The 18026-nt window shown below is 34.0% G+C and overlaps 2 protein-coding genes across 2 annotated transcripts; both read left to right on the forward strand.

Annotated features, from left to right (window-relative positions):
- Positions 1 to 3220: 3220 nt before the first annotated feature.
- Positions 3221 to 4744, forward strand: LOC114395080 (probable glutathione S-transferase). The gene is made up of 2 exons (XM_028356780.1): positions 3221 to 3646; positions 4235 to 4744. The coding sequence occupies exons 1-2, from the start codon at positions 3326 to 3328 to the stop codon at positions 4580 to 4582; spliced, it is 669 nt and encodes a 222-aa protein (XP_028212581.1). The 5' UTR covers positions 3221 to 3325; the 3' UTR covers positions 4583 to 4744.
- Positions 4745 to 13852: 9108 nt separating this feature from the next.
- Positions 13853 to 14740, forward strand: LOC114397306. The gene has a single exon (XM_028359377.1). It carries the CDS (start codon positions 13853 to 13855, stop codon positions 14738 to 14740), a length of 888 nt encoding a protein of 295 aa, XP_028215178.1.
- Positions 14741 to 18026: the final 3286 nt, after the last annotated feature.

The raw sequence follows: 18026 nt of genomic DNA on the forward strand, positions 1-18026 counted from the left end.
GAAAAGGAAATAAAAAAGCGAGAAAGATGAACGGGAAAAACACGAGAAAAGAAAAGACAGGAAAATGGACAAGAATTAAAGGCCAAAAGAAAAGGCAAACAAAGAGATGATACACTCTCCATAAATGACATTTAATTAACAGAAATTACATGAACAAAATATTAAACAAAATCTGGCAGCTTTAATTAACCGGTCAAAATCAATTAAAATAAAAAACTCTGATTCTGTCTGCTTTAAAAATAATTTCATTTTGTTGTGCCTGTAATGACTTCTTTTACTGTTCCACAATTTTTGTTATGTGATTTTTTTAAATAGATTGATTTTAAATAATTATTTAAAAGGAGATAAGTCATGACAGATGATATGACATGATTTTTGAATTAGAAATTATAACTCTTGTTATGATTTTTTATTTTTTTTAACTGAAGTCGTAAATTAATTTTTTTTTTATAGAAGGGATTCAACGAGAGTGAAAGAAATAAATTCAAGACTGCTATTAGATGGATTATAGTTAAAGTAAGTCATTTAAATAATGTTTTATGCTTTAAGAATTAAATTTTATTACTTTGTACACTAATTTTTGGTTAACTTTGAATATCTAAATATCTTATTCAACTTAGTGCAATAAACAAAAAGGAAGCAAACAATTAGTGCGGATACTAAGCAATGCATAGGATGTCAACGATAATCCTAGAAGGTTTTAAAGATAATTAGAAAACGGTAATTCCTTACTTCAAAACTAATTCAATTTGTTATAATTGTTATTATTTATACTTATTAACTTATGTTTTATTATATCATGCAGTATTTTATTGATCCAAGACCATTGGAACCAGAGAGAATGAAAATAATTCGTATTCAGTGGGTAAGATATTATCTAAAAGTTAAAAATGAAACACTAGGTGTTTAAATAACTTTAGAATTGTAGAGTTATGATAATTTAGATTAAGTTACAAATGATTTTATGTATTGACTTTCATTACTTTAAATATTTCTTTTAATTTATAGTAAATATTCAATTATTATGGACAAAATTTGAATTGCTTGATAAAAGCTATCTAAAAACTAGCTGGATTGGTTTTATAGGTTAATTTGGGATAATTAAAAAGCATACATGATATTAAAAAAAATTCTAAAAAATAAGAAGAATCCATGTTGTTGCGCAAAAACAACATCATTTTTCTAAAATAACATCGATTTTTCTAAAACTTGATGTTGGTTTGTATATATTTTACATTTTTTGTTATTTCTTATTATATGGCATCACTTTTTTAGAAAATCGATATTATATAGTTTAATTTAACATCGATTTTAAAAAATGATGTTAACGTTGATATTTTTCAAATTAGTAGTTTCAACATCAATTAGTAACCGATGTTGAAAGTTTTTAATAACTGATGTTAAAAACCTATTTTCTAGTAGTGGTAAAATGTCTATTAAACCTCGGAACTAGGAATAAAATGAGTGTTAATGGTTATCTTTTGATCATTGAACTCAAAACAGATTTCTTAGTTAAATTGCAATAGATTGACATTTAATGGAGGAACTTAGGTCTTTTCATCTATGGAATTGGATATTAGAATATCATTTTTTAACTATGATTAATATTAACATTAGTTCACAAGTTAGTTATTTTATCTTAGTGTAGAGAGAGTTTGATTCGTTGAAATCTAACATCGATAACTTTTGTCCATTGAATTTCATATTATTTTATTGTTTGTTTATTTAAAATCCCAAAAATATTATAACTTGTAGTTTTATTTTAATTTATCTTTATTGTTGAATGTTATGCTCAAATCCTCATTGTTCATTTGTTAGTTTAAATGGTAAAAGTTTGTAAAAATTGTCAAATATTACACAAATTTTCGTAGGAATAATATCTCTTATTGAATTCTATATGATGATTTGGTATCCTTAGTAATGAGTCAAGAAGTTTTATGGTGCTAAGTACGAGACATTTTCAGCATGCATGGCTATGGAAGTTACACTTCATTATGTGCAAGTGTGTTTGTATAGCAAATGGCAGAAAACAGTGGTGGGGAGAGGGACCATACATGGTTTCATTTATTTTCTTCATTCTTCTTTCTTCCCTTGTATGCTAGTTTATTATTTATATGTTAGACTCAATTTTAATTTCAATCAGAATTTCATTTAATTGTATGATTTTATTTTTTTATTTTAATTGTTTAATACTTTTTATTCAAGTAATTTATAGTAATTTTTAAACTTTAAAAAAATTATCACAAAATATTTTAAAATAATTAAAAATAGTAGTCGTATCATAATTTAACATGACACTTTTGGTAAGAACTAAAAACCAAACAAAAAAGTAGTCGAGGAATCAAGACTGATTATATATTAGAAGAGATACTACAAACATAAATCATGAAAAATTAAGGAATTAAAAATATATTTTTTACTATAAAATTTGAGCAAGTTTCATGTAAAACTTTTGAATTTTCATCTTATTATGAATGTAATTTATACGTTTTAGAGTACTTGTCTAATTATTTTGTTTAGATAACAGTCTTTTTATAAATAAAGATCATGTCTAGCTAAAATGTTTATGACAGTTCAATATTTTTAAAATTAAAACAATTCAACTCTAATTTATTTTTGAAAAAAAAAAGATAATGTTTAAAGATTAAAGGTCATCTTTATATTAAAAAAAACGTTTTCTAAGCACATTAAACATCTACTGGTTTTGTCTTATTCATTTTTTTTCTTAGGTTTGCTTCATCTCAATACGTTTTTTGTCCTGTTTTCCTTTGCTCTTTATTGACAATTACAAAAGAATCACATCAACTTTCCTTTATTTTATAATTTCAAAGACTTATAAAGAAAATAATGAATCTACGTATACATATTTAAAAAAAACCAAAATAAAAATATTATATACAATTATTAATAAAAACTAAATAAAACTCAAAACATAAAAAGAAGTTAGCCCCTTTTTTTATTATAAAAAATCGTATATTCAAGATTAGTTACACGAATTATTTGTTTTTTATTTAATTTTTTCTGAATTAATTACATATATAATTTTTTTTTACGTCTATAGTATTCAAATTTTATTTAAATTAATCTTATTTTATGTAATACATATTGTAAACTTTTTATTTTTATTTTCTAGATTTCCCTATATTTTTGGGTAATAAATTCCATTTTTATACAACACCTAGGTCTAGAGACAAGGACTTTTGTCATCATGTGTCTATCTGTATAATAATTTAATTGCAGAAGAGTGAAGACCATAGGATTCATCATTTTCCAAATAAGTATCTTCGTAGTTGCATAAGTCAAGAGAAGAAGTGAAGTGGCTGCAATGGCTTCAAGTCAGGAAGAGGTGACCCTTTTGGGAGTTGTGGGAAGCCCATTTCTACACAGGGTTCAGATTGCTCTCAAGTTGAAGGGAGTTGAATACAAATATTTGGAGGACGATTTGAACAACAAGAGTGATTTGCTCCTCAAGTATAACCCAGTTTACAAAATGATTCCAGTGCTTGTTCACAATGAGAAGCCCATTTCAGAGTCCCTTGTGATTGTTGAGTACATTGATGACACATGGAAAAACAATCCCATCTTGCCTTCTGATCCCTACCAAAGAGCCTTGGCTCGTTTCTGGGCTAAGTTCATTGATGACAAGGTAACTCTCAGTTAGATCCCTTCTTTTTCACTCTTTTCTTTTTGCTAATCAACTTTGTTTAAAGTGAATCATGGATCAGATTGATTTAAGAACTACCTTGAATTATTGTTATGATTTGTAATTTTTATGTAATTGTATAGGATTTCGTTCTAATTTTTAACTTGGTGTAAGAAATATTTTGTGCTATATCTACTTGTGACTAATCCGATTCTAAATTTCTAAACAGAAATACTATAGAAATATTTCTTGCACTTTAATGCAGAAAATTAAGCAGAAAGGGGATCCTATAAACAAATTTTATTTACTTCTACATAGCTCAATCATATATAGTTCTGATTGATGAACAAGTGGTTGGTTTGAATAATTATGGACTCAGGTTTTTGAATCTTGACTCTTATGTGTAAAAGAAACTTGGTTGGAAGAAAATATCCCCCCATTGGGTGTCTTTAGATCTCTCGAAGGAGATTAGTCTCTATGAATGATTAGAGATATTCCTTGCAACTATATGCGTATCCAAGAAAAATAATAGTTCTATTTATGCCAACTAGTATTTTACTAACATATAAGTAATTTAATTTGTGAAATCAGTGTGTGGTTCCAGCATGGAAATCTGCTTTTATGACTGATGAGAAAGAGAAAGAGAAGGCTAAAGAAGAGTTATTTGAGGCTCTGAGTTTTCTTGAGAATGAGTTGAAGGGCAAGTTTTTTGGTGGAGAGGAGTTTGGCTTTGTGGATATTGCTGCTGTGTTAATACCTATAATTCAAGAGATAGCAGGGTTGCAATTGTTCACAAGTGAGAAATTCCCAAAGCTCTCTAAATGGAGCCAAGACTTTCACAACCATCCAGTTGTCAACGAAGTTATGCCTCCTAAGGATCAACTTTTTGCCTATTTCAAGGCTCGGGCTCAAAGCTTCGTTGCTAAAAGAAAGAATTAATATAGTGAGACTCAGAATTTCCATCGAGGTTTCAGTATTGTATGAAATGAAAGCTACTTGTCTATGTTTCGTTATTGCGGTTGTATTTTCATTTTTCAATGAATTATGTGATATAGGATTTCTCCATGTCAAAAGATAGTTCAATTCAATCAATAAAATAAACGAATGAGTCGTGTTAGAGCATATAGAGTGAGATATTTTTGTTGAGTTGGCTAATTTTAAATAATTGTTAGTTGACTCTTTTTTTCACTAGAAAAGATGATATGAAGTTACTTTATAAGTAACTGTTGATTAATATTATTTATGTCATAAATAACATGTTTTTTAAACATTATAGAACTCAAAAAATTACATCAAACACCTACTTTAATAATTTTAATATTAGAATGAATTTTATGTGTAAAATATTTAAAATTACGTGGAATGATAAAATCACGTAATTAAAATAAATAACTAATTTAAACAATTATAATTGATTTAAACTTTAAAGTATTTAATAAAGAGTATTTGGTGATTTCTTTTTTTTAACTTTTGTAATCAATGCCTTCTCCTTTTGGCTCTTGGCCTTGTTGACATTTTGGCTACCGCAATCAATAAAAGGAAAAGATGTCACTTCCCTTCCCCACATCATATAAATCTTTTGGTGGATATGCTTTTCAGGGATATTGGTGTCGGAAGAGATAAGGATTTGATGCAAAGATACAACCATTCTTTAAAGATATATATGTTATGTCACATGTGAAAATATTAACATGGTATAAGTTGATTGATAATTTTGTCTATTAAATTATAATTGAAAGTTTGATTTCAAATTCATATATAAGAAAAATATTTTTTGAACATTTATAATAAATTTTAATATTTCGATAAATTATTCTTTGAATCTCGCTAAGAAATATATTAAGTTAAAAAAATGCCCCATGCAAAAATAAATGTATTTGGTAAAGTGTGTAAAATAAAAAAAAAAATAATTATAAGCTTGCATGTTTTTTTTAATTATTTTACTTTAATTTACCAACAATTTTAGTTTCTCTACTTATAATTATTCGCATTTTATCTTCACATAATTTTTAAATTATTTAAACTAAATCACTTTAAGTTTTATTCAAAAACTAATAGAAATGTAGTGAAGGTATGGCATTATTAACTTATAGTAATATATATATAAATAAAAAAACAAATGTATAATATGTAATGATTTTTTTATAATTTTATTAAAATATTTTTGTGGACCTATACAAATTTATAATATATCACACCTCTGTTATATTATTATTCTTTTTATTTGTATTTGATTTTAAACAACAAATTATTTGTGTTTTTTTTCATAAACATCTATTTTTTATAAGTAACGTGCTCAAATGGAAAATGCTAAATGGATTTCCTAAAGTGTTCTTAGGATACTAATTAAAGAACTAAAGATAATTTTTTTTATTGAAACCCAAAAATTTATGTCATTCAAAATTTTTTTTATTCTTCTATGATATTCACTATATATACTTTCTCATTTTAATTCCTTAACCAGTATTTTTAAATTTAAGCAAAATCCTACTAAAATTTAAACAATCAATCCTACCAACCTTATGAACTCCTATAAAGAAAAGAAATAAATAAAGAATAATTTTCTAATTTAAATAACCCTCTATAAAAAAACAATCTATTAAAATGACTCTAATTTTTTTAAAAAAGGTTTAATATTATTTTCTTACTTAAAATTTGTGGGATTTCTTCTTTTAGTCATTATTCTAAATTTTTTATCAATAAAGTTCTTCAAACATTTTTTTCATTATTATTTTTAATTTGTATTATTAAGTAATAATGTTCAGTGATAACATAACAATATAACAATATTGTTGATAACATAGTGATTTGTCACATTATCAATGAGTCTACCGAAGTAATATAATTTTTTTAATAAATTATATTTATAAATTCTAATTTGTTAAAAAAAGTTGATGCCATCAATAATGAATTTAAATTAGGACAACATTTACAATGAACCAACAAGATAAGTGGTCTATTGTGGACCATTATTAATTATTTGCAACCTTTGGGTTGATCTAAGACATAAAATATTATTGTATATCCTACGCAACAAATTCCTTCACCACCTTCCACAACCTCTCTTTTCATCAGCGCCATTGCCGGAGGTGATTCTCGGTAACAACGCCATTTGTTTTTCTTTTTACCTACTTCTTCTCCAGCAGCTCGACACCCACGCTGCACTAGATTCAAACACCATCAAACAACGGCTCCATCTTCTCAAAGAAAATGTGATGCACCAGATTTACCGAGTTTCGAAATTTTGTCCATGTCCAAGTAATTATATTCTCTCACAATCTGGGTCTTAAAAAATCAACACAAAAATTGCACCTTTACCAATACCGAACCAAATTAGTGGATCAACCACACGCCGCCTTGCAAAACCAAACCAACCTAGGATCGAAAAACCTAGAAAAAAGCATCAAACCCAGAGATGCACACAAAGTATTTTGAAAAACATCCATTTCCACAATGTCTTCAGATTCGCCACTAGAGTCAGCAATTCTTCAAATTTGAGATCCTTAAAACTCACAGATCTAAAATCATCCACCTCGCGCAACTACTGTCGTGATGGGTTAGTCGCATCTGAGTCGCCCTACCACCGCCATAGATGGGTCGTTGACCTCACCACTTATGGTCTTCTGTGATGTTGTGAGATCTCACCATCGTGCCAGAGCCATAACACATTGGACTTGAGGACAGTGACGAATCCATACAAGTTCTTTAGATGGGATAAAGAAACAGTACATAATATTTTCACTAACAAAAAACATTATAAATTTTTACAAAATATCACAATAAAAAATTAAAATATTTAAGTTTCTACAAATTTTAAAAGATGAGTACCAATTTGCTGTTTTACATCTTTTATGATAAAATATGTTTTTAGATCCTCAATTATTTAAAAGATTTTGTTTTTAGTCCATCATTTATTTATTTTTAGTCTATCAATTAAATGTTGAGTGAGCTTGATCTCCAAACTGTTTTTCCGTTTAATTTTAGTACCTACCATTAAGTTATCCCATTAAAAAATGACCCAACAACAAATGTTTAATGAAAAAAGCAACCCATAATTTTTCAGATTTGGGTTTTGGGTTGTGCGAAGAGGAACAGATCCAAGAGTATCTTTCAAACTAATCACAAACATTTTCTTAACTGTTAGAAAATGATTCAACACATTTTACATATTTCACCAAGCATTATTGAACAGTTTTTAATCGTCACAAACTTCTTTTTCCCAAATCAATTATCATTTAACAGGAAACTTGAGTGCAAGCATAAAAATCAAACGAAAAAATAATTTAGAGATTAAGACCCATCAACATTTAATTAACGGATTAAAAACAATTTTTTTTAAAAAAAATTAAGAAATTAAAAATATATTTTATCTTTTTTTTATTTAAAAGCATTATCTGATGTGGAGAATACTTATTTTTTATGAAACCAAGAATAACAATTACTTAAAATATTCAAGTAAAAAAAATTAGTTAGAGAGAAATTAATAATTGCCCTCATTATTACCAACATACATCCGTTCCTGCCTAAGGGCAAAGAACGACGACGAGTTCTTCTCTTCCCGCGGCTTTCCAAGCACTCCCTTGGCATGAGGCCTATGGAGGTGCCACCACATTTTGTATTCTGTTTTTATCAAAAGTGGATTTGTGCAACAACGTTGATGGTGAGGCTTTGTTTACAGGCATGGTTCAGGCAAAGTTGCCGCTTGCAATGTTTACGAAAACACCATTGTCGAAATTACCTCTGAGGGTAGGAGTGTTGTTGGGGGAGAGAGCTTGAGGAGGAAAGGTGCAGGATACAACTTATGAGATGAGATTAATCTAATAACTCACAAATAATGGTTAACATTAGATCATTCATTTGCTGGTCCATCATGTTAGATGCTGCCTAAAAGTAAAGTTTATCAGAAAAATCATATGGGATTATTCTGTATTATTGTTGATGTTGTGATAAGTCATTATTACGTTATTAATTAATGTTGATAGGTGATAATAAATATTAAAAATCTTAATAGTGAACTAATTTAAGGACTCTAGCATATCAAAATCTAGATTAAAAAAAATTCAAAAAAAAACTTAGAAACTAAAAAATGATAACCCATATAAAATCTCTCTTAGATAAACTATTCTAGTAAAAGATATTCCACTATATTAATGTAAAACGCTAACGCTATGCTCCCACGTAGAGGTGACGTGATTCTTACATCATTTCTAAGTCATTGACAATTTGTCATATATGACGATTGACGATGGAGTCTTCTTTACTGCATGCAAATACAGTTTTTTTTTTCTTAATTTCTGGATTAGTGTCATATGCCATATCTAATACTACCTGTTACAAAAATAATCGGGAAATTGTACCTTTTACAAAATTTTGTATACCGAGAGAATGTATTGAAAACAGAAAAAATTCTCTTAAAAGAACAGAAAAATTTTGTGATAAGATAATTAACGTGTGAAAAAGAGATAAAAAAAATTAATGACTACATACTAAGAATATAAAATAATTTTATATTATTATTTAATAAAAAATTACTATTTATAATTTTGTATGGCATTTAAGGTAATTGTAAAAAAAAAATCAATATATATATATATAATTAGATGAGAATATACACTATTTTATATTGTTAATACACAGCTTATTTTCTAAAAATATAGTAGTATTAGGAGAAGTGTTAGGATAAGTTATAAGATATATATAAAATAATATAATTATTAATTACTCTTTTCTACTTTTTTTTGTCAGCATATCAATTATTCTATAAACTATTATTATTTCTCTTAGCTTCCTATTCTTATTCTATCATATATTAATTAGAATAAAATGTCCTTGCTTCCTAAAAATATTTCAAAAGGTTAGTTTTAGTCCCTATAAATATTTAGCTTTTGAATTTATGCAAAAACATATTTTCAAGTCGCTAATGAAGGACTAAAAGCTTATCAATTTTGATAAATACAGGATCCAAAAACATATAAAGAAAACATAGTTTTATAAGGATTAAAATTAACATTTTGAAATATTTAAGAGTGTTGCAATGTGGACCACGATGAGACAAAAAAATAAAATTAGATAGATTATTTTCCAAAAAATGAAAAACTTGAGGAGTCGCCACCAACATTTATTTAAGGAAAACGTCGAGAAAACAAAAAAATTAAGGAATAGTCTACGATTTGAGGAAAAAAAGAATTTATGAGTTGTTTACGTACAGAGAATATGTTAGCACTCTACAAGTCCGTCATGAAGACGACAACCTTTAATCAAGTGTGCTAAAAAATAAAGTGATATTTTAATTATTATCTTCTTTTGAGAACATCAATTGTGTTTGTTATATTTTTCTTTAGAAAAGAAAATCAAATTTTATTTTTAGAAACAAAAAAAGATTTTTATTTTTGTAATTTTTTTTTGGGTTGACAAGGGATTCGCCCTCGCTCCTACGTATCGTATCCCCAGGTGCAATGAGAAAATCATACTTACGTGGTTCTTTGTAGAAAAAGAGCTTATGTGTTGAGTTGATTTTATTTTATTATATTTTTTTGGAAGATTTTAATTTGGTTCTGTAGTAAACTTTGTGAAGTCAAGTAAGCCAGATACCCAACATGACAATTCACAAAATTTACTCACACTTTATTAAAACATCACCAAGCAAGTTGGGGACCCAACATAGAGTACGTGTAACATGACAAAGGAGAATTGAGTGATCATTTATATCTGAGAGTGTTAGGATTTTTAGAAAAGACTTTAGTTTTATGGTAAACTTTGTGAACTTAGGCAAGTCAGAGATCCAACATGTTATTCACAAAATTTACTCATGTTATTAAAAATACCACCAAGCAAGTCGAAGACTCAGCATGGAGTGCACAGAGTGTAAGCGTATACTAAAAACTGCTAATGTGGATTTCCAAAAATAAATAAATAATTGTCATAGTGGTAGGAAATCAACACTACTAGAAAAAAGGCTTTTTACGACATCTGATTTACGACGATTGTACAAGGAACCGCTTTAGAAAGTGGTGCGGTGACATTTTTGTAATAATTGTGTTTCAAATTGCATTTTACGACGCACATTCTAAGACAGTTTTCAATAACCGCATTAGAATGTTATGTTTTATAAAATTTATGCCGGTTTTTAGTAAAAAAACCCGTCATAATTGTCAAAATAAAAAAAGCAAAACCGCGCAATGCTTGCTTTTAACCTCGTGCCTCTTTTGTTCACCTTTCTGCTACCTTGCTCCTTTCTTGGAACCCTAGCACATGTTTGTTCATCACCTTGCTACTTGCTCCTTTCTTTGAACCCTAGTGCATGTTTGTTCACCTTTGATAACTGCTAAATAATTGTGAATTAATAGTAGTTAATTAATCAAATTTTTGCCTAGAATTAATTATTTAGCAGTTATTTATAATTGAAAGTTGAAAAATTAATTAAATTGAATTTCTGGTTGCAGATACGAAAATTGAGGTTACATTAAGCAAAAAGGCAACAAAAATGAAGAGAAAGAAGGAGTTCTGAAGCAGGCCCAGCCCAACACTCGCGCTAAGCGCGCGTCAAGTGCTAAGCGAGCAAAGAAGACAGGCGCTAAGCGAGGCGTTGAGCTCGAAGATGTAGAATCCGTTACGCGCGCTAAGCCCCAGCTACGCGCTAAGCGCGCGATCCAACAGAAGCACAGGCTAAGCCTGCAGGGCGCGCTAAGCGCGTGATCCGAACGCACTAAGCGCGAGGTGTCGCGCTAAGCGCGACTATAAAGGCCCAAAGCCCACTTCAGCAACTATAAATAGAGAGTCAGTCCCAAGGAATCGACATCACGCCTCAGAGCAATTCCCTTAGCACTCCCAGCCTGAGCTCTCCCTTCTCTCTCTATATTCTTTGTTTTTATTATCCCTATTCTTTCTTTCACCCCTAGTTGTAAGCCCTCAATGACCATGAGTGGCTAATCCCTTAGCTAGGGCCTGGTAGGCCTAAAAAGCCAACGATGTACGGTGTACTTCAAGATTATCAATGCAAAGAGGATTTATTCCAGGTTTTTCTGTTCTAATTCTTTTCTTGTTATCTTGCATTCATTCTTGAATTTCTTTTGGGTTTTATTCGCTCGGGAGAGGGTATTTCCTAATAAGAGTTTAAGATTTAATGCATGCATTGGTTTTAGGGGTTATACACTTGGGAAAGGGTAACACCTAATAGAACATCTTAAGAAAAGAATCCTTGGGTTAGCATTGCTAGGCATAGAATGATGACTCAATGCCCATGCATTTAGCAACATCTAAAACTTAACCTTAATGCATTTTAATTATTGAATCTTCGCAAAGACATTTGGGAGATAGGTAGTTAAAATAGGCTTGTCATCGTGAGACATCAGGGGCAAGTAAAATTAGCAGATGTGGGTAAAACTAATACCAGTACATTGGTAATGAATATCATATTTACATGCATTGTAGGCCAATTGGGTTTGTCTGGTCTTGGCAGTTTTATTAATTGTATTTCCGTTTAAACTATTCGATCTAGTAATAGCAATCTATTCCTGCACTTATTCCTGCTTTTATTATTTTACTCTTACTTACAAATTGAGAAGTATTCGATAAAGTGCAATAAAATCCCTGTGGAAATGATACTCGGACTTCCGAGGTTTACTACTTAAGAGCGATTTGGTACACTTGCCAAAACCTCAACAAGTTTTTGGCGCCGTTGCCGGGGATTTTATTTTCGCACTTAATTGCCATACTATATCAGTTTGTAAGCCCAACTCTTCTTTTCTTGGCTTATTCTCTTAGTATTCTCTCTCTTCGCTTTTATTCCTTCTTTCTCCTATAATTGCACGGGTAGTGCCTTTTTGTTTTTATGCGACTTAGAACTGCATCTGGAGACGTTGTCCCTATTAACTTAGAAATTGAAGCTACTTGTCGGCGTAACAACGCTGCAAGAAGAAGAAGGGAACAAGACACAGAAGGAAGCAGTTACACTTCACCTCCTCTTTCTCCACATCACACTAAAATGGACGGGGAACCGGCACGAAGAGTCACACTAGAGGACTTCTCTAATACCGCCACTCCCCAGTTCTTCACAAGTATTGCAAGACTGGAGGTTCAAGCAGCCAATATCTCCTACCCGCACTCCCTTATTCAGTTAATCCAAGGGAACCTCTTCCATGGTCTTCCGAGCGAAGATCCATATGCTCACCTAGCCTCATACATAGAAATATGCAACACCATAAAAATAGCCGGAGTCCCAGAAGATGCGGTACGCCTTAACCTCTTCTCCTTTTCCCTGGCAGGAGAGGCAAAATGATGGTTGCATTTTTTCAAAGGTAACAGCTTAAGAACCTGGGAAGAAGTAGTGGAAAAGTTCTTAAAGAAGTACTTCCCAGAGTCAAAAACCGCCAAAGGGAAAATGGAGATTTCTTTTTTCCATCAATTCCCGGATGAATCCCTTAGTGAAGCACTAGAGCGTTTCCACGGCTTGTTAAGAAAAACACCGACACACGGCTACAGCGAGCCAGTATAATTGAACATATTCATCGATGGCTTGCGGCCTCAATCGAAACAGCTACTAGATGCATCCGCAGGAGGGAAGATCAAACTGAAGACTCCCGAGGAAGCGATGGAACTCATCAAGAACATGGTGGCCAGCGATCAAGCAATCCTTCATGATCGTACCTATGTTCCCACGAAAAGAAGCCTCTTGGAACTCGGCACGCAGGACGCGACTTTGGCACAAAATAAGCTATTGACGAGGCAGATAGAAGCCCTTACCGAAACCCTCAGCAAATTACCTCAACAACTACAAGCGGTAAGTTCTTCCCACTCTTCTGTTTTGCAGGTAGAAGGATGCCCCATATGCGGAGGAACCCACGAGCCTGGAAAATGTGTAAGCCAACAGGACACCTCTCGAGAAGTAAACTATATGGGCATTACCAAATCGCGGATTCCAGGGTTACAACCAGGGGAAACTCATCCGGATTCCACCAAGGGGGAGCAGGATTCAATCACGGGCCACCAGGATTTAATCAAGGAAGAAATTTCATGCAAGGTTCAGGGTGGAGGAATCAAGGAAACCAATATAAGGAGCAAAGGAACCAACAACCATACCGGCACCCCAGCCAAGGTCCGAATCAGCAAGAAAAGCCCACCAATATAGAAGAACTACTGCTGCAATTCATCCCAGAGACATGATCTTATCAAAAGAGCACGGATGCAGCCATTCGGAATCTGGAAGTTCAAATGGGCCAATTGGCACACGACAAAGCCGAACGGTCCACTAGAACTTTCGGGGCTAACACGGAGAAAAACTCGAAGGAAGAATGCAAGGCAGTGCTGACTCGAGGGCAGAAAAAAGGCAAGGAGGAAGGTAAGGTTGAAGAAAAAGACCAGCCAGAGGAAGAAAGGACAGAGACACCAGAAGAAAGGACAGGAGAAGAAGAGAAGGTGGCATCACCACCTAAAACCAAGAGCCAGAAAGCAAGAGAAGCCAAGAAGGAAGAACCACCAGCCCTACCACAAGATCTCCCATATCCTGTGGTACTCACCAAGAAGAACAAGGAACGCTACTTCAGACGTTTCTTGGAAATATTCAAAGGGCTGGAGATCACTATGCCATTCGGGGAAGCCTTACAGCAGATGCCCCTCTACTCCAAATTTATGAAGGACATCCTCACCAAGAAGGGGAAGTACATTGATAATGAGAATATTGTGGTAGGGGGTAACTGCAGCGCTATAATACAGAGGAAGCTACCCAAGAAGTTTAAGGACCTCGGAAGTGTTACCATTTCGTGCACTATAGGGAAGGAAACGGTGAACAAGGCCCTCATTGATTTAGGAGCAAGTATCAATCTGATGTCCTTATCAATGTGTAAAAGAATCGGGAATTTGAAGATAGATCCTACCAAGATGACGCTTCAACTAGCAGACCGTTCGATTACAAGGCCATACGGGGTGGTAGAAGATGTCCTAGTCAAGGTACGCCACTTTACTTTTCCGGTGGACTTTGTCATAATGGATATCGAAGAAGACACAGACATTCCCTTCATCTTAGGCAGACCTTTCATGCTAACTTCCAATTGTGTGGTGGATATGGGGAATGGGAACTTGGAGTTGAGTATTGACAATTAGAAGATCACTTTCGACCTTTTCAAAGCAATGAAGTACCCACAGGAGGGTTGGAAGTGTTTCAGAGTGGAGGAGATTGATAAGGAAGATGTCAGTATTCTCAAGACACCACAGTCTTCACTGGAGAAAGCAATGGTAAATGCTTTGGACTGTCTAACCAGTGAAGAGGAAGAAGATCTAAAGGCTTGCTTGGAAGACTTAGATCGGCAAGACAGTATTCCTCAGGAAGAAGCCCGATTTGAGACGCTAGAGAAGAAAGTTCTGTCCGAGAAGAAGAAGATAGAGTTGAAGATATTGCCCGATCATCTAAAGTATGTGTTCTTGGAGGAAGATAAACTTGTAGTGATCAGTAACGCACTCACAACAGAGGAGGAAAACAGGTTAGTAGATGTCCTCAAGAAACACATGGAAGCTATTGGATGGCATATATCGGACCTCAAGGGAATTAGCCCTGCTTATTGCATGCACAGAATAATGATGGAAAAGGACTACAAGCCAGTCCGACAACCCCAGAGGCGGCTAAATCCAACAATGAAGGAAGAGGTAAGAAAGGAGGTACTCAAGCTCTTGGAGGCTGGACTCATATATCCCATCTTTGACAGCGCTTGGGTAAGCCCAGTACAGGTGGTTCCTAAGAAAGGTGGAATGACAGTGGTACGAAATGAGAAGAATGACTTGATACCAACACGAATTGTCATTGGCTGGCGAATGTGTATCGACTATCGCAAGCTGAATGAAGCCACACGGAAGGACCATTTCCCTTTACCTTTCATGGATCAGATGCTGGAGAAACTTGCAGGGCAGGCGTACTACTGTTTCTTGGATGGATACTCGGGATATAATCAGATCACGGTGGACCTCAGAGACCAAGAGAAGACAGTCTTCACATGCCCTTTTGGCGTCTTTGCTTACAGATTGATGCCATTCGGGTTATGTAATGCACCAGCCACATTTCAGAGGTGCATGCTGGCCATTTTTTCAGACATGGTGGAGAAAAGCATCGAGGTATTCATGGACGACTTCTCGGTTTTTGGACCCTCATTTGACAGTTGTTTGAGGAACCTAGAGATGGTACTTCAGAGGTGCGTAGAGACTAACTTAGTACTGAACTGGGAAAAGTGTCATTTTATGGTTCGAGAGGGCATAGTCCTAGGCCACAAAATCTCAGCTAGAGGGATTGAGGTTGATCGGGCGAAGATAGACGTCATAGAGAAGCTGGCACCACCATTGAATGTTAAAGGTGTCAGAAGTTTCTTAGGGCATGCAGGATTCTACAGGAGGTTTATCAAGGATTTCTCGAAGATTACCAGGCCCCTAAGCAATCTGCTGAATAAAGACGTGGTTTTCAAGTTCGATGAAGAATGTTCAGTAGCATTTCAAACACTGAAGAACAAGCTCACTACTGCACCTGTGATGATTGCACTAGACTGGAATAAAGACTTTGAACTAATGTGCGATGCCAGTGATTATGCAATAAGAGCAGTTCTAGGACAGAGGCACGACAAGGTATTTCACGCCATCTATTATGCTAGCAGGGTCCTGAATGAAGTACAGTTGAATTATGCAACCACAGAAAAGGAAATGCTAGCCATTGTCTTTGTCTGGGAGAAGTTCAGGTCATACTTAATAGGGTTGAGGGTCACCATTTTCACAGATCATGCTGCCATCAAGCACCTGCTTACCAAAACAGACTCCAAGCCAAGGTTGATTAAATGGGTCCTATTATTACAAGAGTTTGACATCGTCATCAAGGACAAGAGAGGATCTGAGAATGTGGTAGCCGATCATTTATCTCGATTAAAGAATGAAGAAGTCACCAAGGAAGAACCAGAGGTAAGAGGAGAATTTCCTTATGAGTTTCTTTTGCAGGTTACCACCAGACCTTGGTTTGCAGACATAGCAAACTACAAAGCCACGGGAGTTATTGCAGAACAGTTTAATTGGAGTCAGAGGAAGAAATTTCTACACGATGCACGCTTCTATGTGTGGGATGATCCTCATTTGTTCAAGGCAGGAGCAGATAATGTATTAAGAAGATGTGTCACAAAGGAAGAAGCACGGAGCATTCTTTGGCACTGTCATAGTTCACCATATGGCGGACATCACAGCGAGGACAGAACAACAGCAAAAGTGCTACAATCAGGTTTTTTCTGGCCCTCTCTTTTTAAAGATGCTTACGAGTTTGTGCGTTGTTGTGATAAATGCCAGAGAACAGGGGGAATATCTCGAAGAAATGAGATGCCTTTACAGAATATCATGGAAGTGGAGATCTTTGACTGTTGGGGCATAGACTTCATGGGACCCCTGCCTTCATCATATGAAAATATCTACATCTTGGTAGTGGTGGATTATGTCTCCAAATGGGTGGAAGCCATAGCTACGCCAAAGGACGATGCCAGGGTAGTAATTAAATTTCTAAAGAAGAACATTTTCTCCCATTTCGGAGTCCCACGAGCCTTGATTAGTGATGGGGGAACGCACTTCTACGACAATCAGTTGAAGAAAGTCTTGGAGCACTATAATGTCCGACATAAGGTGGCCACACCTTATCATCCTCAGACAAATGGCCAAGCAGAAATCTCTAACATGGAGCTCAAGCGAATCCTGGAGAAGACAGTTGCATCATCAAGAAAGGATTGGGCCTTGAAGCTCGATGATACTCTCTGGGCCTATAGGACAGCGTTCAAGACCCCCATCGGCTTATCACCATTTCAGCTAGTGTATAGGAAGGCATGCCATTTACCAGTGGAGCTGGAGCACAAAGCATATTAGGCTCTCAAGTTACTTAACTTTGACGACAATGCATGCAGGGAAAAGAGGAAGTTACAGCTTCAGGAGTTAGAAGAGATGAGACTGAATACCTATGAGTCATCCAGAATTTACAAGGAAAAGACGAAGGCATATCATGATAAGAAGCTACAGAGGAAACAATTCCAGCCAAGGCAGCAAGTATTACTCTTTAACTCGAGGCTAAGGCTATTCCCAGGTAAGCTGAAGTCCAAGTGGTGAGGTCCATTTATCATAAAAGAAGTTAGACCTCACGGAGCAGTGGAATTGGTGGACCCTAGAGAAGAGAACTTTGAGAAGAAATGGATCGTCAATGGACAACACTTGAAACCGTACAACGGAGGACAACTTGAGCGATTGACGACCATCATCTACTTAAATGATCCTTGAGAAAGCTTACTGTCTAGCTAAAGACAATAAACTAAGCGCTGGTTGGGAGGCAACCCAACATATATTGTAAAAATGTAGTTATTTATTTTATGAAGAAAAAAAGCCCAACAGG

Source organism: Glycine soja, chromosome 18, assembly GCF_004193775.1.
Source record: "Glycine soja cultivar W05 chromosome 18, ASM419377v2, whole genome shotgun sequence".
In the NCBI taxonomy this organism is placed as follows: Eukaryota; Viridiplantae; Streptophyta; class Magnoliopsida; order Fabales; family Fabaceae; genus Glycine; species Glycine soja.